The sequence below is a fragment of the Hemiscyllium ocellatum genome (genome assembly GCF_020745735.1).
Source record: "Hemiscyllium ocellatum isolate sHemOce1 chromosome 27 unlocalized genomic scaffold, sHemOce1.pat.X.cur. SUPER_27_unloc_1, whole genome shotgun sequence".
NCBI lineage: Eukaryota > Metazoa > Chordata > Chondrichthyes > Orectolobiformes > Hemiscylliidae > Hemiscyllium > Hemiscyllium ocellatum.
The window spans coordinates 2584033-2609550 of record NW_026867476.1 but is presented as its reverse complement, the minus strand read 5'-3'; the positions used below and the strand labels follow the sequence as shown (position 1 = coordinate 2609550).

The 25518-nt window shown below is 52.3% G+C and overlaps 1 protein-coding gene across 8 annotated transcripts in view; it reads right to left on the bottom strand.

Annotated features, from left to right (window-relative positions):
• LOC132807018 (interferon regulatory factor 1-like) overlaps positions 1-24856 on the bottom strand; it is a 30637-nt gene extending 5781 nt beyond the window's left edge. The window contains exons 1-13 of one of the 8 annotated variants that reach the window (XM_060821306.1): positions 24771-24856; positions 20059-20259; positions 19101-19284; positions 18168-18283; positions 17212-17362; positions 16131-16246; positions 14197-14347; positions 11173-11285; positions 5961-6108; positions 1949-2023; positions 1389-1433; positions 1051-1110; positions 406-465 (exon numbers count right to left, since the gene is read on the bottom strand). In XM_060821306.1, the coding sequence (XP_060677289.1) occupies positions 406-465; positions 1051-1110; positions 1389-1433; positions 1949-2023; positions 5961-6108; positions 11173-11285; positions 14197-14347; positions 16131-16246; positions 17212-17362; positions 18168-18283; positions 19101-19284; positions 20059-20235 (1396 nt within the window). In that variant the 5' untranslated portion in view covers positions 20236-20259; positions 24771-24856. Of the gene's footprint in view, positions 1-405; positions 466-1050; positions 1111-1388; positions 1434-1948; positions 2024-2622; positions 2827-5960; positions 6109-11172; positions 11286-14196; positions 14348-16130; positions 16247-17211; positions 17363-18167; positions 18284-19100; positions 19285-20058; positions 20260-24770 lie in introns of those variants that run through there. The other 7 variants (XM_060821309.1, XM_060821308.1, XM_060821310.1 and 4 more) reach the window with 7 other exon arrangements.
• Positions 24857-25518: the final 662 nt, after the last annotated feature.

Genomic DNA, 25518 nt, shown 5'->3' with positions numbered 1-25518 from the left:
CTTTAAGGGCATTTAAATTGTCATTGGATAGACAGATGGATGAGAATGGAATAGTGACGGTTAGATGGGCTTCAGATTGGTTCCACAGGGTCAGCGCAACATTGAGCTAGTGATATGAATGCAGAGTATGCTATGAATAGGACAGGTTTAGAGGGATATGGGCCAAACGCCGGCAAATGGGACTAGATTAGGTTAGGGATGTCTGGGTCAGCATGGACAGGTTCTGTGCTGTTTGACTCTGTGACTGAGTGCCAAACTGAAGGCACCGCTGAGGGTTAGCTGACCCCAGCAACAAGAGCATGTCTCAGTGTGGCAGCATACTGGAGGAAGGTAACATCATCTACACCTCTTATCAGCAAGAGAACAAAACAAAACAGAAGGCCTGCAGCCCAGAGAATGCCTTACCTCTGTCCGGAAGGCTGGTCAGGGTCGGGCTGCCGATGTTAATGGTGTAACTGCTCATTGCTGTGAGCCAGGAGACAAAGAGGGAGAAGTTACAGAAGTTACACCAACCCCCTCCTAGATCCCCGACAGCCCCGAAACCAACCGGACAGCCTTTCGGTTAGAGACACCGACGCCGCCCCGAGCTGCCTGGAGCTCACCGCACTCCCAGAACACACTGTCACAACACGGCACATTGCCGAGGGGGATGTGAGTGACCCTGACAGGGCCTGAGACAGCCTGACTGGGGAGGGCGGGAAGAACTGACCTGCCTCGATGTGGGGGGGGGGGGCAGTGAACCGCCCTGTCCCAGGACTTGCGGGGGGCCCAATGGGGCCTGGGTGATCTTGTCCAGGAGCTCCAGGATTCTGGACTAACTCCTGCTCCCTTGTGCCTCCCCCTCACCCTCACCAACTTCCCCCAGAGCGAAGCAGCAATAATAACAAGAGACAAGGTGGGAGGGAGGGGTGGAGGGAGGGGTGGGGGGAGGGGGGGGGGGGAGAAGGGGGAGAGGGACGGGAGGGAGGAGAGAGGGGTAAAGAGGGAGGGGGATGGGTGGGGGGGGAGGGTAGAAGAGGGGGAAGGGGAAAATGGAGGTAAAGAGATTACCTTTCTCCGTAGGGCCAGCCAGCGGCGGGCAATGGATGTTCACCGTGTAATTGTGTGGCACTGTGAGCGGGGGGGAGAGAGAGTGAGAGAGACAGACAAAGAGGGTGGCTCACGTTAAGGGACACATTGCACAACAGCCCGATCCATCACGCACACTCACTGCAACCCCCCCTGCCCCCCCACCCCCGCGCCCACACACATACATGCAGAAGGGGAGATGGGGAAGGCGGTGGTTGGGGGGGGGCGGGTGGGGGGGGGGGGGGGGGGAAAGGAAGTGGAGGGAAAGGGGGCAAGGCAGGGGGAGTGGGTGGGAAGGAGGTATAGAGGCCGTGGGTTACCTCTGTCAGATGGCCCGCCGATGTTGATGGTGAAATTGTTGATGCCTGCGAGCAGGAGGGAGGGACGGGCAGAGGGAAAAGAACAGCAGGTTTACTCACAAACCACAAACCCCTACTTCACCCGCACCAGCCCCCTCCCCTCAACCTCATCAGCCCCCTCCCCTCTCCTCCACCTGCCAGCCCCCCCCCAGTCCCAGCGTGTCTCCCTGAAGGTTGAGCAGTAAAGTGTGGCCTCATGGTGGGAGCGGCGGTCCCTGAGGGCCCAGCCTGGGGGACTCGAGCGGAGATCGCTGTGACCTTACTGGGATATATTTGGGCCCGGCGGTCACTACACCAGGAGGTGGGGGGGGGGGGGGGGGAACGTGTTCACAGACCCTGGGGGAATTCACACACAACCTGGTAGAGCCTACCTGACCTCTGACCTCACATCTACCTGACCTAAGTGTAGGATGGGGGCAGGGGAGGGAGGGAGCGAGGGGGAACTGCCTGGACTCTAGAGGCCCCCCCCCACAAGACCCCGATGTGAACAAGGGAGAGACAGAAATAAAAAAAACACTTACATCTCAAAGAAGTGCTGCTTTTCTCTGGGAGGTTTGCTGGCGTCGGGTTGATGTTGACGGTGCAATTCCTGGTGACTGCAGAGGCAGGGGGGAGAAAGAGGGGGCTTTAGGTGGATCCGCACGCCATTCCCCCGGCCCACCGCCCCGACCCCTTCCCGGAATCCAGGGCAGCAGGAGCCAAAAGCCCTTCAAACTGATAGACTGTAACTCCGAGAATGCCCCCATTGATTCCCAAACAGAACCACCCCTGCCTGACTCACCTGGATCATAACCGAGCAAAAGCATTCTGGCAGCAGGGAACCAGACCCTTTGGTCCGTGCTGACCAAATATCCCAACCCAATCAAGTCCTATTCACCAGCACTTGGCCCATATCCCTCTAAACCCTTCCTATTCATGTCCCATTCTTTTTCAATGCTGTCATTGTACCAGCCTCCACCACATCCTCTGGCAGCTCATTCCACACACGCACAACCCTCTGTGTGAAAACGTTGCCCCTTGGGTCCCTTTTATGTCCTTCCCCTCTCACCTTAAACCTATGCCCCTTTAGTTCTAGACTCCCCCACCCCAGGGAAAAGACCTTGTCTATTTACCCTATCCATGCCCCCTCAAGATTTTATAAACCGCTATAAGGTCACCCCTCAGCCTCCGACGCTCCAGGGAAAACAGTCCTAACCTGTTCAGCCTCTCCCTGTAGCTCAAACCCTCCAACATCCTTGTACATCTTTTCTGAACCTTTTCAAGTTTAGTGACAGGCAGCACAGTGGCTCAGTGGTTAGCACCGCTGCCTCACAGCATCAGGGACCCACGTTCAATTCCAGCATCGGATGACACCCCCTCTGTGTCAGCGTGGGTTTCCTCCGGGTGCTCCAGTTTTCTCCTACAATCCAAAGACGTGCAAGTTAGGGCGGATTGGCCATGCTAAATTACCCATAGTGCCCAGGGATGTGCAGGTTAGGGTGGATTGTTAGGGACAGGGGGGGGGGGGGGGGGGGCATGGTCCTGTTGCAAACGTTTCGTCCCCTTTCTAGGTGACATCCTCAGTGCTTGGGAGCCTCCTGTGAAGCACTTCTGTGCTGATTCCTCCGGCATTTATACTGGTTTGAATCTGCCGCTTCCGGTTGTCAGTCGCTGTCCGCTGCAGTGGCCGGTATATAGGGTCTAGGTCGATGTGTCTGTTGTTAGAATTTGTGGATGGATTCTACAGATGGATTCCACGAATTCTATCAACAGACACATCGACCTAGACCCTATATACTGGCCACTGCAGCGGACAGCAACTGACAACCGGAAGCGGCAGATTCAAACCAGTATAAATGCCAGAGGAATCAGCACAGAAGCACTTCACAGGAGGCTTACAGGCACTGAGGATGTCACCTAGAAAGGGGACGAAACGTTTGCAACAAAAACTCCCAGCTCGGCGAACAGAACCACAACAACGAGCACCCGAGCTACAAATCTTCTCACAAACGCAGGGTGGATTGGCCGTGCTAAATTACCCATAGTGTTCAGGTGTGGTGCCAAACATAGAAAGCAGGAAACACCACCAGTGCTTCGTCTGGAGGCTCACTGAAGACATTATCTTGTATGGTGACGAAACGTCGCAAAGTGAACCTTCCAGCTCAGTGAGGAAACGTACGTCCATATTGTGCAATATCTGAAAATGCTTCTCAACCCCATTCTCCTGCATTCTCCCCGTAACCCTTGATCCCCTAACTATCTCTGTCTTAAATACACTCAGTGTCCCGGCCTCCACAGCTCTCTGCAGCAATGGGTTTCACAGATTCACCTCCGTCTGGTTGAAGGAATTCCTCCCCATCTCAGTTCGAAAGGGTCGGCCCTTCGCCCTGTCTCTCCTACAGGTGCAAACACCTGCTCCACGGCCACTCTGCCCAGGCCTCTTGGTATTCTAGAAGTTTCAATCAGATACCCCTGCATCTTTCTAACCTCCATCGAGTCCAGACCCAGAGTCCTCCACCGCTCCTAATATGACCAGCCCTTCATCCCGGGATTATTCTCGTGAAATTCTGTGGGACACCCTCCAACGTCTGCCCATCCTGAGACATAGGGCGCAAAAACTGCTCACAATATTCCAAATGTGATCTGACCGAAGCCTTATACAGCCTCGACAGTCCAGCTCAGCTTTTGTATTCTAACCCTCATGAAATAAGATTAGACTAGATTATTTACAGTATAGAAACAGGCCCTTCGGCCCAACAAGTCCACACCGACCCTCCGAAGAGTAACCTACCCAGACCCCTCTGACTAACGCACCTAACACTACGGGCAATTTAGCATGGCCAACTCACCTGACCTGCACATCTTTGGAGGAAACTGGAGCAGCCGGAGGAAACCCACGCAGACACGGGGAGAATGTGCCAACTCCACACAGGCAGTCAGTCACCCAAGGTGGGAATTGAACCTGGGTCCCTGGTGCTGTGAGGCAGCAGTGCTAACCATTGTGCCACAAATAAATGCTGACATTGCATTTGCCTTCCTAACTACCAACTGAACCTGCATGTTGAACTTAAGAAAATGCTGAATTGGGGCTCCCAGGTCCCTTTGAGTTTCAGATTTCCGAAGCCTGTACCCGTTCACAAAATAGTCTACTCCTCTATTCTTCCGACCAAAGTGCATAAATCTCACTTTCCCACATTAGATTCCATCTGCTCCTTCTTTGCCCACCCTCCCAGCCTGCCTTTGTCTTTCTGCTGCCTCGACTGTGTTGCCGAAAAAGAGACACCTTAGGATGCAGGCTCATGGCTCCTTGAAAATGGACTCTCATGTAGACAAGCCTTTGTTGGTCAGAACATTGAGTATAGGAGCTGAAAATGTGTTGCTGGAAAAGCGCAGCAGGTCAGGCAGGACAATCGACATTTCGGGTATGAGCCCTTCTTCAGGAATCACTGAGTATAGGAGTTGGGAGGTCATGTTGCAGCTGTAGGGGACATTGGTGAGGTCACTTTCGGATTACTGTGTGCAATTCTGGTCCCTCAGCGATAGTTAAACTTGAAAGAGTTTGGAAAAGATTTCATAGAATCATAGAATCTCTATAGCGTGGAAACTGGCCACTTTGCCCAAGAGGTCCATACCGACCCTCGGAACAATAATCTACCCAGACCGATTCTCCCAACCAATTACTTTACATTACCCAGGACTAATACAACACACGTACACATCCCTGCGCACTACAGGCAATTTAGCATGGCCAATCCACCATAACCTGCACATCCCAGAGCACTATGGGTAATTTAGCACAGCCAATCCGCCCTAACCTACACATCCCTGGGCACTATGGGTAATTTAGCACGGCCAATCCGCCCTAACCAGCACATCTCAGAGCACTATAGGTAATTTAGCATGGCCAATCCACCAGAACCTGCACATCCCTGGGCACTATGGGTAATTTAGCACGGCCAATCCACCCTAACCTGTACATGCCAGAGCACTATGGGTAATTTAGCACAGCCAATCCACCATAACCTGCACATCCCAGAGCACTATGGGTAATTTAGCATGGCCAATCCACCCTAACCTACACATCTCTGGGCACTATGGGTAATTTAGCATAGCCAATGAGAGAGATTTAACCAGGAAGGGGAATGGAGGGCCGGGGCATTGAGGGTATTCAAGGCTGTGGCGGAGAAATTTTTAAATCAGGAAAGGAATCAAAGGTTATGGGGAATAAAGGCAGGAAAGTGGGAGTTGAGGATGATGAGAGAATGGAGGAGCGGACTCGATGGGTTGAATGGCCTACGGCTGCTCCATACACTCCCGGTCCTATTGCCTCCAGACTCTCGCTATGGTCTTGGTGAGGCCCACAGGACACTGCCCAACAATCCTGGTGCCTCTTTGACCCTGGGTTCGCCTGGCTCAGAAGGGGCACAGGGCGCCCTTACCCGCCGGTGACCTTTTGGCCCCTGTTGCCTGGAGGTCAGCGGGCAGGAGCAGGCAGGAAGGGGTCAGCCTTCTCCTGAGTTCCGGCTTCTGGAACCACTGCCGGCCGTGCCCTACCTTCAGCACTGGGCGTTGGGCTACACTCCATCCGGGGGGCCCCATCGGGGCCTTCCTCTTGAGCAGACACCTTGGAGTCAGAGCGGGGCTCGCCGTTGCTGTCTCCCTCCGCCCGTGCAGAACCACGGGCTGGCATGTTGCCTGGTGCCTGGTGGAACAAGGAACGCAGGCGTTAGCACAGAAACAGCGGGTAGGCCTTATCCCCAGAGCAAAGAGCGAGAGACCAGACGGTGTCGAAAAGTGCGGCGCTGGAAAAGCACAGCAGGTCAGGCAGCATCCGAGGAGCAGGAGAATCAACATTTCCGGCATAAGCCCTTCATCAGGAATGTGAGGTGGGGGAAGAGGGAGTTGAGAGGTAGATGGGTGTGGGGTTGGGGGTGGTTAGTGGGGAGGTGAAGGTAGCTGGGAATGTCACAGGTAGATGGAAGTGAAGGTGATCAGGATGAGAGGAGGGTGGACAGGACGGGTGGGACGGAAGATGGACAGATCAAGAGGGTGATGTCGAGTTGGAGAGTCGGACCTGGGTTGATGTGGGGGGCAGGGGAAATGAGGAAACTGGTGAAATCCACATTGATGCCATGTGGTTCGATGGTCCCGAGGTAGAAGGTGAGGCGGTCTTCCTCCAGGCGTCGTGTGGTGAGGGAGTGGCGATGGAGGAGGCCCAGGACCTGCACGTCCTTGGCAGAGTGGGAGGGGGTGTTGAAGTGTTCAGCCATGGGGCAGTGGGGTTAATTGGTGTGGGTGTCCCAGAGATGTTCTCTGAAACGTTCCGCAACTTGACGTCCTCTCTCCCTGATGTGGAGGAGACGGCATCGAGAGCGAGGGACACAGTAGTTGATGTGTGTAGGGGTGCAGATAAATCTCTGCTGGATGTGGAAGGCTCCTTTGGGGCCTTGGATGGAGGTGAGGATGGGCAGGTGTGAGCACAGGATTGAGGGGAAGGTGCCGGGAGGAGAAGGTGGGTTGATGGGAAGACAGTGGACAGAATTCAGGACATCCGCTCACAGCAAGACAGGAACTGAGGGTTTGAGGGAAGGGACAGCAAGATAGTAAATCTAAGAAAGCACCGACAGTCAACCTGAGGTGTTACGAAGACAACAAAACAAAAAGACAGAACCGAAGGCTCCGTATCTGAACAAACTGACGATTCATGCTGAAGTCAATCTTACCATTAGAGTGATGTGGCTGTTGGACAATAAGGATTGAGCGCTGAATATTGAGGGATACATGGCGCCGGAGAGAAACTAGGGAGCTGGGTCAAGGGGCAGAACTGTTAGCTAAGGATGGCATTTTGCACGGTGCTCTGAGACGCCCTTGGTTCAGGAGATTTCCAGGCTGCGTGCGATAAGGTGGCACTGTGGAGAAATACAAGTCCATAAGCAGCACACGCAGAAGGCTGCCTGGCTGCTGGACAGGATCCATAAATGGCTGACTGGCAGGATGTAATGAGGGGAGTCCCACAGGCCTCTGAACTGTTTGATATCAATGATCTGGAAGTGGACGTGGTGGGTCGTGAAGGCAATGGGAGCTAAATTCGCAAGTAACTCCCAGATTAAAGGGGAAAAGGGTGCGACGAAGAGGACACCGGGAGGCTGCAGTTGGAGAAAGAGGGGTACGCTGAGCAAAGGCACAAACAGTTGGCAGGTCAGAGCACAACACGGGAGAACGTGAAGTTGTTCCTTTGGCCCCAACAATACAAGAAATCAGCCGGAATTAAATGGAAAACAATTGTCGGAAATTCCGAGGTGCAAGGAGACTGAGACCACATAGGGTCAGTAAACCCAGGGCTAGCACGTCATCGAGGCGGTGAATGGGATGCTATCCGCTTTGCAAAGAAGAAGAACGGAATATGAACAACAGGATGGCACACTTCACTACAGGGCAGCGATGACACCATCGAATACTGGGGGTGGAGTCGATTTCCTATCGAAGGAAAGAGGAGGTTTACCAAGAATGGACGGACCAGGCTTGTTCCAACTGGAGTTCAATAGACAATTGGTGCAGGAGTAGGCCATTCTGCCCTTCGAGCCAGCACCACCATTCAATATGATCATGGCTGATCATCCTTCATCAGTATCCTGTTCCTGCCTTATCCCCATAACCCTTGATTCCACTCTCCTTAACAGCTCTATCCAACTCTTTCTTGAAAGTATCCAGAGACTGGGCCTCCACTGCCCTCTGGGGCAGAGCATTCCATCCACCCACCACTCTCTGGGTGAAGAAGTTTCTCCTCATCTCTGTCCTAATTGGTCTACCTCGTATTTTTAAGCTGTGTCCTCTGGTTCGGCACTCACCCATCAGCGGAAACATGTTTCCTGCCTCCAGAGTGTCCAATCCTTTAATAATCTCATATGTCTCAATCAGATCCCCTCTGTCTTCTAAACTCAAGGGTATACATGCCCAGTCGCTCCAGTCTTTCAGTGTAAGGTAATCCCGCCATTCCAGGAATTGACCTCGTGAACCTACGCTGCACTCCGTCAATAGCCAGAATGTCTCCTCAAATTTGGAGACCAAAGCTGCACACAATATTCCAGGTGTGGTCTCACCAGGGTCCTGTTTAGCTGCAGAAGAACCTCTTTGCATCTATACTCAATCCCTCTTGTTATGAAGGCCAGCATGCTATTAGCCTTCTTCACTACCTGCTGTACCTGCATGCTTGCCTTCATTGACTGGTGTACAAGAACACCCAGATCTATCTGTACTGCCCCTTTACCTAAATTAATTCCATTTAGGTAGTAATCTGCCTTCCTGTTCTTGCCACCAAAGTGGACAACCACACATTTATCCACATTAAACTGCATCTGACCACTCATCTAACTTGTCCAGGTCACCCTGCAATCTCTCTCCTAACATCCTCCTCACATTTCACCCTGCCACCCAGCTTTATATCATCAAAAAATTTGCTAATATTACTTTTAACATCATCATCTATATCATTAATATATATTGTAAAAAGCTGCAGTCCCAGCACTGATCCCTGCGGTACCCCACTGGTCACTGCCTGCCATTCCGAAATGGAGCCGTTTATCACTACCCTTAGTTTCCTGTTAGCAAACCAACTTTCAATCCAATCTAGTACTTTGCCCCCAATACCATGCGCCCGAATTTTACTCACTAACCTCCTAGGTGGGACTTTATCAAAGGCTTTCTGGAAGTCCAGGTACACTACATCTACTGCTTCTTCCTTGTTCATCTTCAGAGTTACATCCTCAAAAAATTCCAGAAGATTAGTCAAGCATGATTTCCCCTTCATAAATCCATGCTGACTGTGACCTATCCTGTCACTACTATCCAGATGTGTCCTAATTTCATCCTTTATAATTGACTCCAGCATCTTTCCCACCACTGAGGTCAGACTACCTGGTCTATAATTTCCTGCTTTCTCTCTCCCTCCTTTCTTAAAATGTGGTACAACTTTAGTCACCCTCCAATCCGCAGGAACTCATCCCGAATCTATCGAACATTGGAAAATGATCACCAATGCATCCACGATTTCTCGTGCCACCTCCTTCAGTACCCTGGGATGTAGACCATCAGGCCCCAGGGACTTATCAACCTTCAGACCTAACAGTCTCTCCAACACCATTTCCTGGCAAATATAAATTCCCTTCAGTTCAGGTCCTTAAGCCACTGTTCCCTCAGGGAGATTGCTTGTGTCTTCCCCAGTGAACACAGATCTGAAGTACCCATTCAACTCTTCTGCCATTTCTTTGTTCCCTGTAATATATTCCCCTGTTTCTGTCCTCAAGGACCCAATTTTAGTCTTAACCATTTTTTTGCCTTTTATATACCTAAAAAAGCTTTTACTATCCTCCTTGATATTTTTGGCCAGTTTGCCTTTGTACCTCATTTTTTCTCTGCATATTTCCTTCTTAGTAATCCTCTGTTGTTCTTTAAAAGCTTCCCAGTCCTCAGTTTTCCCACTTATCTTTGCTATGTTATACTTTTTCTATTTTAATTTTATATGTTTCTTAACTTCCCTCGTCAGCCACAGCCACCCCTGCCTCCTCCTAGGATCTTCCTTTTTGGAATGAACTGATCCTGCATCTTCTGCATTATACCCAGAAATATCTGCCATTGTTCCACCACGGTCATCCCTGCTAAGGTATTGCACCATTGACCTTTGGCCAGCTCCTCCCTCATAGCTCCATAGTTCCCTTTATTCAACAGAAATATTGTCACTTCCGATTATACCCTCTCCCTCTCAAATTGCAGATTGAAGCTTATTGTATTATGGTCACTACTTCCCAATGGCTCCTTCATTTCGAGGCCCCTGATCAAATCCAGTTCATTGCACAATACCAGATCCAGAATTGCCTTCTCCCTGGCAGGCTCCAGCACCAGCTGTTCTAAGAATCCATCTCGGAGGCACTCCACAAACTCCCTTTCTTGGGGTCCAGTACCATCCTGATTCTCCCAGTCTACCTGCATGTTGAAATCCCCCATAACAACTGTAGTAACATCTTTGCGACTGGCCAATTTCAGCTCCTGATTCAACTTACACTCTACACCCAGACTACTGTTTAGGGGCCTGTAGATAACTCCCATGAGAGTCGTTCTACCCGTAGAATTTCTCAGCTCTATCCGTACTGACTCTACACCCTCTGATTCTAGGTCCCCCCGCACAAAGGACTGAATATCCTCCCTTAACAACAGGACCACCCCACCCCCCTGCCCGTCAGTCTGTCCTTAAAATAGCACATATAGCCTTGAATATTCAGTTCCCATGCCCTGTCCACTTGAAGCCACGTCTCCGTTATCCCCGTTATTCAGAAAATTAAGGGATGATGTGGATGATGTCAAGACCTTTCAGGTAGTTATACACAAGAGAATGATGTTACTTGTTCGTCAGAGGTGGCTGTCACCGCTGGGACCGTCCCCAGTAGCCAACAGGGCAGATAGGAGTCCCGTACGTGACTGTGGGACTGGAATCGGATGGAGGCCCCACGACATGAACAGCAGATCTCTCTGATCCTAGGTTCATAGGAGCGTCACTCTCTACCTGCTGGGACACGGGGACTAGGAGCATCACTCTCTACCTGCTGGGACACGGGGAACAGGAGCATCACTCTCTACCTGCTGGGACACGGGGAACAGGAGCGTCACACTCTACCTGCTGGGACACAGGAACAGGAGCGTCACTCTCTACCTGCTGGGGAATGTGAACAGGAGCATGGCTCTCTTCATAACTCATTCCCCCGCAACACCTCACCTGCACCAACATTCCCAGCTGCCCGCTGGAGGTGAGGGGAAGTACATCCTTCTCTCCACCACTGCTCTCCTCCTCCCTCTTTACGCTTAGTTCAGAGTCAGACCATGTCCTCACTGTCGACAAGAGTATAGAAAACAACAGGTCAGAGTGCACAGAATCAACGCTTCATAGAGAAAACATGAAAGAAAAATCACCCCTTCACCAAACAACCTATACCGTGCCCAATAAAAGGCATGTCCGTTGAAATCCTCCCTCTGCTGGGGAGAAACCCCATCCAGCTGACAATAGCCTCCCTCATCCCACTGCTCCTTCCCAACACAGCCCCTACCTTGCTGACCCTACGTCCATCATCTCCCTGAACCTTCAGAGCTCATTGACCACAGGACACACCAACTGGCCCTGTCCTGAACTGAACTGCAGGACCAAGACAGCCAGACGACAGCCTGCGGTCCTTTCAGGCAGATACGTTCATCACAGAACACAGTACAAAACGCTCGGGCCACAATTGACTCTCGTGTCCCCAAAAGGGGGCAGGCGAGCTGGGTGGGAGAAGAAAGGGACTTGAGGGAAGCAGTGGAGACCAGCAGGGGTCCAGCTAAGCCAGACCGAGTCCGCACCCTCACTGACAGGATCCTGGGACAGATCCGGAAACCTGCCTGTACAGAGAGGAGGTGGGGGTCCAGTCAGACAGGGACAGAGGGGGGCGGGGTTCTGTCAGAGGGGGGGCAGGGCCCCGTGGGACAGGGACAGAGGGGGGCGGGGCCCGTGGGACTGGGACGGGGGGTCGGGGCCCCGTCGGGCTGGGACAAAGGGGGGGCGGGGCCCGTGGGACTGGGACAGAGGGAGGCGGGGAATGTGGCCTTTTAGTGTGTGCGGCGGAGGGGGGGGGGACTAGATATTTGCAGTGAGTCCACCCGCTAACACCAAGTATTTGGAGTCTCAATGATACTTCAGTCACAGAGTCCTGCAGCATGGAGAGCAGGCCATTCAGCCCATTCTGGTCCTTGCTCTAAAAAGTTTCCATCCACACTAACCACATTTCCCTGCACTTGGCCCATATCCTTCTAATCCTTTCCTATCCATGTATTTGTCCAAATGTCCTTTTAAATGCTGTTAATGTACCCGCCTCAACCACCTCCAGATGCACACCACCCTCTGTGTAAAAAAGTTGCCCCTCAGGTTCCCTTTTATTCTTTCCCCTCTAACCTTCAACTGATGCCCTCGAGCCCTTGATTCCCCAGCCCTGGGAAAAAGACTGAGTGCATTCACCCTCTCCGTGCCTCGGATGATCTTATACCCATCTATAAGGTCCCTCCCTCACTCTCCTACGCTCTAAAGAAAAAAGTCCTCGCGTGCCCAACCTCTCCGTGTAGCTCAGACCGGTGAGTCCTGGCAACATCCTTGTTAATTTTGTCTGCACTCTTTCCAGTTTAATAACATCCTTCCTATAACAAGGTGACCAAAACTGAACACAGTACTCCCGAGTGCGGCCTCACCAACGTCCTGTAGAACTGCAACACAACTTCCCAACCTCTATACTCAGTACCCTGACTGATGAAGGCCAGTTTGCCAAAAGCCTTCTTCACTGCCCTGTCTACCTGGGACTCCACTTTCAGAGAACTGTACACCTGAATTCCAAGGTCCCTCTGTCCCACTAGTGACCATAAAACTCCTGCCTTGATTTGACTTTCCAAAATGCGAGCCCTCACACATATCGATATTAAACTCCCTTTGCTATTTCTCGGCCCACCATCCCAGCTGACCAAGGTCCTGCTGCAATTCCTGAGGACCTTCCTCACTGTCCACGAGTCATCAGCAAACTTACTAATCACGCCTTAGAACATAGAACATTTCAGCGCAGTACAGGCCCTCCATGTTGCACTGACCCTGTGGAACCAATCTGAAGCCCATCTAACCTCCACTATTCCATTCTCATCCATCTGTCTATCCAATGACCATTTAAATGCCCTTAAAGTTGGTGAATCTACAACTGTTGCAGGCAGTGCGCTCCACGCCCCTACTCCTCCCTGAGTAAAGAACCTAGCTCTGACATCTGTCCTATATCTGTCACCCCTCAATTTAAAGCTATGTCCCCTCATGCTCGCCATCACCATCGGAGGTAAAAGGCTCTCACTGTCCACCCTATTTAACTCTCTGATCATCTTATATATGTCTCTATTAAGTCACCTCTCAACCTTGTTCTCTCGAACAAAAACAGCCTCAAGTCCCTCAGCCTTTCCTCATGAGACCTTCCCTCCAGACCAGGCAACATCCTGGTAAATCTCCTCTGCACCCTTTCCAAAGCTTCCACATCCTTCCTATAATGCGGTGACCAGAACTGTACGCAATACTCCACAATGCGGCCACACCAGAGTTTTGTCCAGCTGCAGCATGACCTCATGGTTCCGAAACTCAATCCCTCTATGAATAAAAGCTAACACATCGTACGTCTTCTTAACAGCCCTATTCTCATCCAAATCATTGATCTAGATAACAAACAGTAATGGGCCCAGCACCGAACCCTGAGGGACTCCACTCGTCTCAGGCCTCCAGTCCGACCAGCATCCTTCCACTATTCCCCTCTCTGCTTCCTACCATCGAGCCAATCGTGTATCCAGTTTGCTCGGTCCCCCTGGATTCCATGCGATCTAACTTTCCAGAGCAGCCTACCATGTGGGACCTTATCAAAAGCCTGACTGAGATCCACATAGACTACATCTACCACCCTGCCCTGGTCAACCTTCCTGGTCATTTCATCAAAGAGCTCTAACAAATCTGTGAGGCGCGATCTCCCACAGACAAAGCCGTGCTGACTACTTCTAATCAAACCCTCTCTTTCCAAATGCATGGATATCTTATCCCTCAGCATCTTCTCCAGTAACTTGCCTCCCACAGATGTTAGGCTGACTGGTCTGTAGTTCCCAGGCTTTTCTTTGCTGCCCTTCTTCAATAAGGGCACAGCGTTCACCTCAGTCCCAATCCTGACCACTTCCTGATGGTACCTCCCCTCCTCACAGACTCTACCTTCCACACAGGGATCCAGTTCTGGGTCTGGCAAGGGGCTTCCAACAGAACATTCCTTGGGAATAGATCTTTCGGAGTCAGAACTGGGATCACAGCTGCTATCACTCTCCGCCTGCTGGGAAGTGGGAGCTGGACCTTCACTCTTTACCTGCTGGGAAAGGAGAAGGGGATGTCACTTTCTGCTGGTAAAGTGAAATATCACTCTCTACCTGCTGGGACGCGGGGAACAGGAGCGTCACACTCTACCTGCTGGGACACAGGGAACAGGATCGTCACTCGCTACCTGCTGGGACACGGGGAACAGGATCGTCACTCGCTACCTGCTGGGACACGGGGAACAGGATCGTCACTCGCTACCTGCTGGGACACGGGGAACAGGATCGTCACTCGCTACCTGCTGGGACACAGGAACAGGAAGGTCACTCTCTACCTGCAGGGACATGGGGAACAGGAGCGTCACTCCCTACCTGCTGGGAAACAGCAACAGGAGTGTCACTGTCTATCTGCTGGGAAACAGGAACATGATCGTCACTCTCCACCTGCAAGGACACAGGAACAGGAGCGTCACTCGCTACCTGCTGGGACACGGGGAACAGGAGCGTCACTCGCTACCTGCTGGGACACGGGGAACAGAGCATCACTCTCTATCTGCTGGGACATGGGGAACAGGAGCGTCACTCACTACCTGCTGGGACACGGGGAACAGGAGCGTCACTTGCTACCTGCTGGGACACGGGGAACAGGAGCGTCACTGTCTATCTGCTGGGAAACAGCAACAGGAGTGTCACTGTCTATCTGCTGGGAAACAGGAACAGGAGCGTCACTGTCTACCTGCAGGGACACGGGGAACAGGAGCGTTACTCTCTACCTGCTGGGACATGGGAACAGGAGTTTCACTCCCTACCTGCTGGGAAATGGGAACAAGAGTTTCACTCTCTACCTGCTGGGAAACGGGAACAGGTGCGTCACTCTCCACCTGCTGGGACACGGGAACAGGAGCATCACTTTCTACCTGCTGGGACACGGGGAACAGGAGCGTTACTCTCTACCTGCTGGGATACGGGAACTGGAGCGTCACTCTCTACCTGCTGGAAAACGGGAACAAGAGTTTCACTCTCTACCTGCTGGGAAACGGGAACAGGAGCGTCACTCTCTACCTGCTGGTACATGGGAACAGGAGCGTCACTCTCTATACCTGCTGGGACACGGGAACAGGAGCGTCACTCTCTACCTGCTGGGAAACGGGAACAGGAGCATCACTCTCTACCTGCTACGACACGGGGAACAGGAGCGTCACTCTCTACCTGCTGGGAAATGGGAACAAGAGTTTCACTCTCTACCTGCTGGGAAACAGGAACAGGAGTTTCACTCTCTACCTGCTGGGACACGGGAACAGGAGCGTCACTCTCTACCTGCTGGGAAAGCGGAATAAGACAGTCACTCCCTACCCGCTGGGAAAGGGGAAAAGGAGTGAAATTCGCTACCTATTGAACCACTGCTATAAAGAGATCTGAAGCTTTGTGCTCATCGGGACTGAATGCAAGAATCAACCTTTCGGAAAAGCTTTGGGAGGCTGGAGTAATGCTGAGGCCCATACTGGGCAAGGAGGGCACATTTCCTCTATTAAAAGAGGCATTAGTAAACCTGACGATGGGAGTGTGAGGAGGAGTTTGTCTTTAAACCACAATCGATGACGGTTGTCATGGTCCCATGACTGAGACCAGCTTCCAATTCCTTACTGAACCACCAAATGTAAATTTTCTCAAATTTCGTGTCATAGTTTGAACCTGTGATTCCCACCTGGTGACCGGGTCACTTTGTTCCCGGTTTACTGGCAAACCAGATTGTCAGTCCCTTCAGGACCCTCCCCATTCCCCTTCAGCCCTGTGATCGATCCCCAGCTGTTCGGAATGCAGCATCTTCCCGTCCCTCACCTGGTGCGATGTCACCACACCCCTGCTGGGGGAGCTGGGCTGTGAGCTCTCCATTCCAGCGCTCCCACTCTCCTCCACCTTCACTGTGCTCAGGTCAATGGCGAGTGATGGCCTCTCTGGGAACAGAGTCCAGTAAACACAGGTCAGCGCAGAAGGACAGAAAGAGCGAGAGATGACAGAGAGTCGCAGGGGGGTGAGAGAGAGAGAGAGAGAGAGAGAGAGACACACAGAGGAAAAAATGCAGAGAGAGAGAGAGACACACACACATATACAGAGACACACACAGAGTGAGACAGAGAGAAAGACAGACACACACACTGACGGAGATACAGACTGGCTCCTGAAAACACTTCACCCTAACACCACCCTTCTCATTGAGAGATCTTCCCACCCCAACACGAACACTCCCTCTCTCTCAGGAAACACTCCTCATTGACTGCTCTCAATTATTGCTGGCAGCATCTCCTCCCACGAGGAAGCCCTGTCCACCCCCTGCCTGACCCTCTCTGTCACCTCCTCCACTGGCAGCCTTCCCTCCCTCAAACTGACACAAGGCTCCGCTAACAGTCCCGAGGTTGAGGGGTTCTGCTGCTGCCCAGTTTGGTGCCTGCCGAAGCAGCACCTCTGTCCATTCTTGCCCCACTGTCGCTTCCCATCCCGATACTGTCCTGTGTCCACGTTGGATTCCATTTCATTGCCCCGTCCCCCATCTCTACCCTTAGAAACCATGTCCTGCAGAACTGTGTCACTGTCGGCCCAGCTGCCGGACTCTGCCACTCTCACTGGGACAGATCAGCACAGACAGACCCACTGAGACACTGCACATGGCCTCATCAGGTCCCCTTGCCCTTACTGTCTTCCTCTGATGCCATCCACACTATGGGCATGGTATCCAAAGCACAGAGGTCAGGATCCGGAGAGTCCACGTCGGCATTGACCCAGCTCGACCCAGTCTGAAACTCGCCCATACCTGCCAGCAGTCTTCCCCTCCAGCCCCACCTCCATCCCTGCCACCCAGCCTCACACCACCATCCACGCTCCCAAACCCGCCCAGCTCAGGCAAGGAACACTCACTCCCTACCTCGGTTGTGGGCCAGCAGTCTCCACGGCAAGGAGGTATTTTCAAGGCACGCTTCTTCAGGAGGGGACGCCTCGCACCCAGAAAAGGGCTCACAGCTGCTGTCACTCTCAGCCTGTTGGTAATGGAGAGGAGAAACCTCACTCTCTACCTGCTGGGACACGGGGAACAGGAGCGTCATTCTCTACCTGCTGGGAAACAGGAATAGGAGTGTCACTCTCTACCTGCTGGGACACAGGAACAGGAGCGTCACTCTCTACCTGCTGGGACATGGGGAACAGGTGCGTTACTCACTACCTGCTGGGACACGGGGAACAGGTGTGTCACTCTCTACCTGGTGGGACATGGGGAACAGGTGTGTTACTCACTACCTGCTGGGACACGGGGAACAGGTGTGTCACTCTCTACCTGGTGGGACATGGGGAACAGGTGTGTTACTCACTACCTGCTGGGACACGGGGAACAGGTGCGTCACTCTCTACCTGCTGGGACACAGGAACAGGAGGTCACTCTCTACCTGCTGGGACATGGGGAACAGGTGCGTCACTCACTACCTGCTGGGACACGGGGAACAGACGTGTCACTCTCTATCTGCTGGGACACGGGGAACAGACGTGTCACTCTCTATCTGCTGGGACACGGGGAACAGGTGCGTCACTCTCTACCTGCTGGGACACGGGGAACAGGTGCATCACTCGCTACCTGCTGGGACACGGGGAACAGGAGCGTCATTCTCTACCTGCTGGGAAACAGGAATAGGAGTGTCACTCGGTACCTGCTGGGACACGGGGAACAGGAGCATCGGTCTCTACCTGCTGGGAAATGGGGAACAGGAACGTCACTATTTGGCACGGAATGGCAACATTCATATTTCTGGTGCTCCTCCCTTTCTGCTTGCTTCCCCTCAGTGTCTCCTTCTTTAAAACGCCACCACGGGTCACTCCTGCCCCTTTCCTCACCTGCTCGGCCACTCGCAGCAGCCTTCTGGGTAAGCTGTACTGTGAACTCTCCATACCATTGCTGTCATTCATCTCCAGTTTCACTGCGAGCAGGTGAATGGATGGCGATATCCTCTCTGAGAATATACCCCGGGGAGAAAGGTCAGAACAGACAGCGAGACATGGCTTTCCCCATAACCTCTCCCATCGGAGAGGAATTTTACCTTGATGATGATGAATCCCCTACTTGGCTAAGAAATCAACTCCTCCCTCGCACTCCAATGTTCTCATATTTGTGGGTGATTCCATTCTCACTCCCCTTCCCTCACCAAGAAGTTCTCCTGCCGAATCAAAAAAAGCCTCACTTTTTCACGAACTCCCTCCCTCGCCAACTTGCTCCTCCCTCTCCCTTGCTTATTCCCTTCTCACTCGCTTTCTCACCGACTCCCCTCACCCCACCCACCTCACATGACAGACTGACAGACACACATGGTGATGCTCACATGTGGACACACAGGCACCAGGATGTGCATGCAAACACAAACACACACACACAGAGGCAGATGCACACGTGTGCACAGACACACACACACACACACAAACACAGATTCATGAGCATGCACACATGCTCACACTCAGAGACACACACACACACACACACACAGACATGGACATGTGCATGTACACAGACACATGCACACACACATGCTCACAGACACACATGCAGACATGGACACACAAGCACAGACATGCATACACAGATATATATGCGCACAGTCACAAACACACGCACACACTCACACAGATACACACATGCAGACATGGACACGGGTGCACACAGACACATGCGTGCACAGACGCGTACACACACACACACACACACACACACAGCGGCAGAGCCACAGCTGGCCCTGCATGTCTATGCCCGTCCTGCAGCAATAGCTAAGCACGCACCCTGACTGAAACTGCTGTCGATGATCCTGTAGACTTTGTACGGATGGAAGTTGTGGAGCTGGGAGCGTTCTGGGACCTCCACAAAATCACTGCTTTTGTGGAGCGCGCACCGCAGCCTCGATTTCCAGGTGCGGGGATTCAGGCTCCGCCAATCCCGGCACGGCCCCTTGAACCTGGCCCAGGCCTGGACAGAGAGAGCTCGGGCTGTTAGTGCAGAGACCGAGACAGACCAATGCCCGATACATACTGACCCCCCCATCAAACACCCCCAGTGACAGGGACAGGGCCAGCACGGGGTTAGATACGGAGTAAAGCTCCCTCTACACTGCCCCCCCATCAAACACTCACAGGGACAGGGTCAGCACGGGGTTAGATACAGAGTAAAGCTCCCTCTACACTGTCCCCCCATCAAACACTCCCAGGGACAGGGACAGGGACAGCACAGGGTTAGATACAGAGTAAAGCTCACTCTACACTGTCCCCCCATCCCAGGGACAGGGACAGCACGGGGTTAGATACAGAGTAAAGCTCACTCTACACTGTCCCCCCCATCAAACACTCCCAGGGACAGGGACAGAGTGGGGCTGCCTGGGTTGACATCTCTCCCTGAACGTTCGAATCTCTTTCTTTCTCTCCCTCCCTCCCTCTCCGTCTCTCTCGCTCTCTCTCTCTCTCTCTCTCTTCCCCATTTACAATCCGGCTGATGGGCCAAGGTCTCGGTCACTGTCCCAGGAGCCCAGTGCAGCGTCTGAGTCAGGATCACGTGTTGTCTGACCTAGGCGCCCATGAAGCAGCAAGGGCATGTTGAAAATCTCTGAAGGGTTGTTGCTGTCCACTGGAACCTAACTGCAGGAGGAATTCCCCTTAATGGGAATGACCCCGTTTACTCCAGTCATGACCCCTGACCCCCAGCCTCTCATTGCTATTGGATTGAAGAAGGGGACGGCGTGGGTCTCACCTCAAAAATGGCGGCATCCTTGTCGTGCCTGTAGTCCTGATGATTGGCGTGCTTCCAGGGGATCCGGAACATTCCGAGATTGCGGTCCTCCCAGACCAGGCCCGGGTACCTCTCACTGTCCACTTGCTCGATCATCCACTGCTTCAGCCTGGGAGTGCTGCTCGGTACACCCGACATCCTGAGAGGCACAGAGAGTCAAGGCTGTGGGAGGGAGGAGGGGGGAGAGAGAGGGAGGGAGGAGGGGGAGGGACGAGAGAGAGAGAGAGAAGGCGAGAGTCCCTGAGTGTGAATATCCCAACTCCCCCCACTCACCTCAATGTGACCTCCTGAACCACCCTCACCATGGCCCATCCAGCATCCTCCCCCTCTCATCCTGACCCTCCGAGCCCTCCCTGGGTCACACTCTGAGGGTGTGAGAGTGTGGAGCAGAAAGGTGCAGCGGACAGTGGAAGGACTGTAAGGACAGTGAGTGGATAGAGGGAAGAAGGAAATAGAGCGAGGATGGATGGAGTGCAGCGAAGGGACAGGAGGATGGGGGAGGTTTGTGGACGGGGTGCATAAGTAAGGTTAAGGGCTGGAGGGGGTGAGGCGATCTCTGTGGAAGAGACAGAGGGAGGGGAGGTAGGGACTCACTGAGTTTCACTGACCGGGTCAACCAGGCCCAGATAAGCAATGACAGGGTTAACCAGTTAGTCTCTCCAAGATGACGTCCCACCTCCTTTACCCCAAATCCATGTTCAGGATTTGATGCTGGTTTTAAGGAAAAACAATTGAGATTTCTCCCTGGCAGACTTACGTTTCCCCTGATCCTGGTCCCGGTTTGGCAGCAGCTGGGTTGCTCTGTTATTTGTTGTTTGTGAAAAGTTCAGTGTCGCCCAGCTCACTGCCTCTGCTCTGACTGTCTAATGCCAGTCTCCCGCCCTCCCCTTTATAGACTCACTCGATCACAAGCTTTCCCTTTCTTAGCAGCACTCCATGGTAAGAATCGCACAGTTACACCCACCCCCACCCAGGAGTGAAGAAATTCCTCCTTATCTCTGCCTTTCATGGGTGTCCCGCCCACTCAGATGATACCCTCTGATGCCTAGACTTTCCCGGAAGGGGAAACAACTTCTCCCCATCTATTCTGTTAAGTCCCCCAGAGGATCCTGTATGTTTCCTCTCGCCTCTCAATCTTCTAAACACCAACATGAAGAAAGTGACGACAGCACATGCTGGAGAGATAGAGTTGAGAAGGGTGGTGTTGGAAAAGCACCGCAGGTCAGGCAGTACCTGATCAGCAGGAGAGACGACATCAGGATGAAGGGCTCGTGCCCGAAACATAGACTCTCCCGCTGCTCGGATGCTGCCTGACCTGCTGTGCTTTTCCAACGCTACCCTTCTAAACTCCAACACCTCCAGACTACTCAACCTCTCCGCATAACATAGTCCCTCCATGTCCAGGATCAGCCGAGTGAACCTTATCTCCAATGCTATTATGTCGTTCCTTAGATAAGGGGCCCAGAACTGTTCGCAGTGGTCTGATTATATGCCTCACACAGATTTAGCAAAACTTGCCCATATCCCTCTGACTTAAAGACCAATGTTCCATTTGCCTTCCCCATCCCACTGATCTTGGATGCTAATCCCTCTATCATTGGGAAAATGCTGGAATCTATTTTTAATGAAAATGCATTTAGACAGTTTTAGTACAGTCAGGCAGAGTAAGCATGGTTTTGGGAAAGTGAAATGGTGGCTGATGAATCTACTAGAATCCTTTGAGGATCTGCTAAGCAGGGTAGATAATGGGGAGTCAGTAGATGTGAGGTATTTGGATTTTCAAAAGTCACTCAGGGTGTCATGTAGAATGGTTATCACGCCTGACAAAAGTACCTGGTGTTGGAGAGTGATGCATTCACGTGGATAGAGGATTTCCTGACTAACAGGAAGTAGACGGTCAGAATAAACAGGTCAGACTGTAACTAATGCCACAGGCAGCAATGCCGAAATCTCAGCTATTTTCATCCTTATTAATGACCTTGATGAAGGGACTGATTGTACCATCATCAAATTTGCAGCTGGCACAGTGGGGTGGCACAGTGGCAGTGGGGTGGCACGGTGGTTAGCACTGCTACCTCACAGCACCTCAGGCGACTGACTGTGGAGTTTGCACATTCTCCCCCTGTCTGTGTGGGTTTCCTCTGGTTTCCTCCCACACTCCAAAAATGTGCAGGTTCGGTGAATTGGCCATGCTAAATTGCCTTTAGTTTTAGGTAAAAGGGTAAATGTAGGGGAATGGGTCTGGGTGGGTTGCTCTTCGGAGGGTCGGTGTAAGTAATCTAATAAGTGGTTTGTAGGTAAAAACAAGGACTGCAGATGCTGGAAACCAGAGTCTAGACTAGAGTGGTGCTGGAAAAGCACAGCAGTTCAGGCAGCATCCGAGGAGCAGGAAAATCGACATTTCGGGCAAAAGCACTTCATCAGGAGGTTTGGCAGAACGATACAAAGAATGTGCAAAAGGACAAAGATTAGTTGGCAACAATTGGGAGGCACGGTGGCACAGTGGTTAGCACTGATGCCTCACAGCGCCAGAGACCCGGGTTCAATTCCCGCCTCAGGCGACTGACTGTGTGGAGTTTGCACATTCTCCCTGTGTCTGCATGGGTTTCCTCCGGGTGCTCCGGTTTCCTCCCACAGTCCAAAGATGTGCAGGTCAGGTGAATTACCCGTAGTGTTAGGTGAAGGGGTAAGTGTAGGGGTATGGGTGGGTTGCGCTTCGGCGGGTCGGTGTGGACTTGTTGGGCCGAAGGGCTTGTTTCCACACTGTAGGTAATCTAATCTAATTTGCCAGGCTCATCATAATGCGTGAAAATCAGCAGTTTCCATTTGATGAATATTAGAATGTTCTAATGGGATAGAATATTAGAAAAAGCAAGATATCCTTAAAAGGGGGGATGAGACTGCTGAATGCTCTGGGTGTTGTTGTACATGAATCACAAAGGTTTAAAAGGCAAGTGAAATGTTGCATTTTATTGTAAGGGTGGGTTTATCATGAATGCTACCAGGAGAAAGTGAGGACTGCAGATGCTGGAGATCAGAGCTGAAAATGTGTTGCTGGAAAAGCACAGCAGGTCAGGCAGCATCCAAGGAGCAGGAGAGTCGACGTTTCGGGCATGATTCCTGAAGAAGGGCTCATTCCCAAAACGTCGACTCTCCTGCTCCTTGGATGCTGCCTGACCTGCTGCGCATGAATGCTACCATCCAATGTAAATTAGATTACATTCCCTACAGTACGGAAACAGACCTTTTGGCCCAACAAATCCACACCGACCCTCCAAAGAATAATCCACACAGACCCATTCCCCATATTTACCCCGACTAATGCACCTAACACCATGGGAAATTTAGCACGGCCAGTTCACCTGACCCGCAAATCTTTAGGTTGCGGGAGGAAACCAAAGCACCCAAAGGAAACCCACGCAGAGACAGGGAGAACGTGCAAACTCCACACAGTCGCCTGAGGCGGGAATTGAACCTGGGTCCCTGACGCTGTCAGGCAGCAGTGCTAGGAACCAGTACATCCATACAAAGAAAGAGCATTGTAGCCAGCTCATGTAGCCAACCCATCTGTACAAGCGCTGGCAGCCATTTTCTCAGTTTTTGGCAATGAAGATCTGAAAAGTATGTTGTTAGAAAAGCACAGCAGGTCAGGCAGCATCCAAGGAGCAGGAGAATCGACGTGTCTGGCATAAGCCCGATTCTCCTGCTCCTTGGATGCTGCCTGACCTGCTGTGTTTTTCCAGCAACACATTTTTCAGCTCTGATCTCCGGTCCTCACTTTCTCCTACTCAATGAAGATCATAAGACATAGGACCAGAAGTTGGCATCAAGTCCTCCACTCAATAAAATCACAACTGATTCAAAACTCCTCAACCCCACTTTCCTGCACTTCCCCCATAACCCTTGATTCAATTACTGACCAAGGAGCTGTCCGTCACACCCTTGAATTTACTCAATGGCTCGGCCTCACTAGTAATCAAGTGTTTGGACTGATAAGTAACATCTGCATCACACAAATGCCAGATAATGGCCATTACTGACAAGAGACATGTTAACAACTGCCCCTTGACATTCAATGGTGCTACCATCACTGATTTCCCCACTATCCTCAGGGTTACCATTGATCAAGCATTAACATTGACCATTAATACAATGCTACAAGAGCAGGTCAGAGGCTGGGACTCTCACAGGGAGTCACTCCCCTCCTGACTCTCCCCAAAGCCCTGTCCCACAAGTCAGGAGGGTGAGGCAATACTCCCCACTTGCCCCGGATGGGGTGGGCTGAGGGGTCAGCTCCAACATCACTGGGGAAGCTCGACACCGCCCAGAGACAGAGCAAGGTTCGCCTGCGGGATCTCGAGCGGGGGGGCGGGGCTAGCGAGGCTGGCGATGGCGGGCAGCAGCGTCCACAATGCACCGCGCGGCTGAAAGCGGTCTATCTGCGGGCGCGGCGCAGGCGCACTGCACCCCGCCCTGGCCCGCGGGGCAGGCCGGGAGCGCCACCATTTTGAGGACAGAACCCGAACGGGTGCTCGAGGGAACATGGCGCTCGGCTCCAGCCGTCCAACACCTCCCTCCGCCCATCCCGCGAAACATTAGCCCCCCCCCTCCCTCTCCCCCCAAACATCACCACTCCCGAGTTGGAGGGTCGGTTAGCGTGACGTTTCGGTTACCGGTTGGATGGGGAGGTTTTGGTTTGCTCCGTCTCTGGGTCTTGAGGACGTGTGTGTCTCCTCTCTCCCCCCGACCTTCCGTCCCCGATGGCGACGGCGTCGGCTCAGCGTCGACCGTTGGGCCAACCGCGCATGCGAGTGTACTCGCGCAGCCCCCGCGCATGCGTGTCGTTCCCGGCGCCGGGGGCAGTGCCCATGCGCCCCTCTCCTCGCACGCGCGCTCTCTTTCGTCTCAGCCCCTCCAACTGAGCCATTTCCTGAATGGGAGGGTCTGCCATGGAAGTGTACATATAAAAACAAACACACGGTGTATGCACGCATGTCTGCATATATATGTCTGTATGCATTTGTGTCTGTTAATTTCTGTGTGCATGTATTTACATGTGTGTAATTACATGTATGTAAATGTGAGCGTGTATTTATATGTGAATTTGTGTGCATATCTTGATATGTTTTGTATGTAATTATATGTATGTAAATGTGAGTGTATATTTATATGTGTGCGTATTTGTATTTCTCTGTATGAGTGCATTTATGTGCATGTGTTTATGCATGTGCACAGATCTTATTTTGTTTGTTTTGACTTAAAGGAAAATTGCTCAGGAACTCAGCAGGTCTGACAGCATTTGTGAAACTGGGGAATGCTTGGCGGTGCCTTTGCCAAGAAAGGAAAAGAGACCATCAGCCTGTGAGAAATACGAACCGGAGTACCCCTTTCAGCCCCTTGAGCCCACTCTGCCATTCAGTT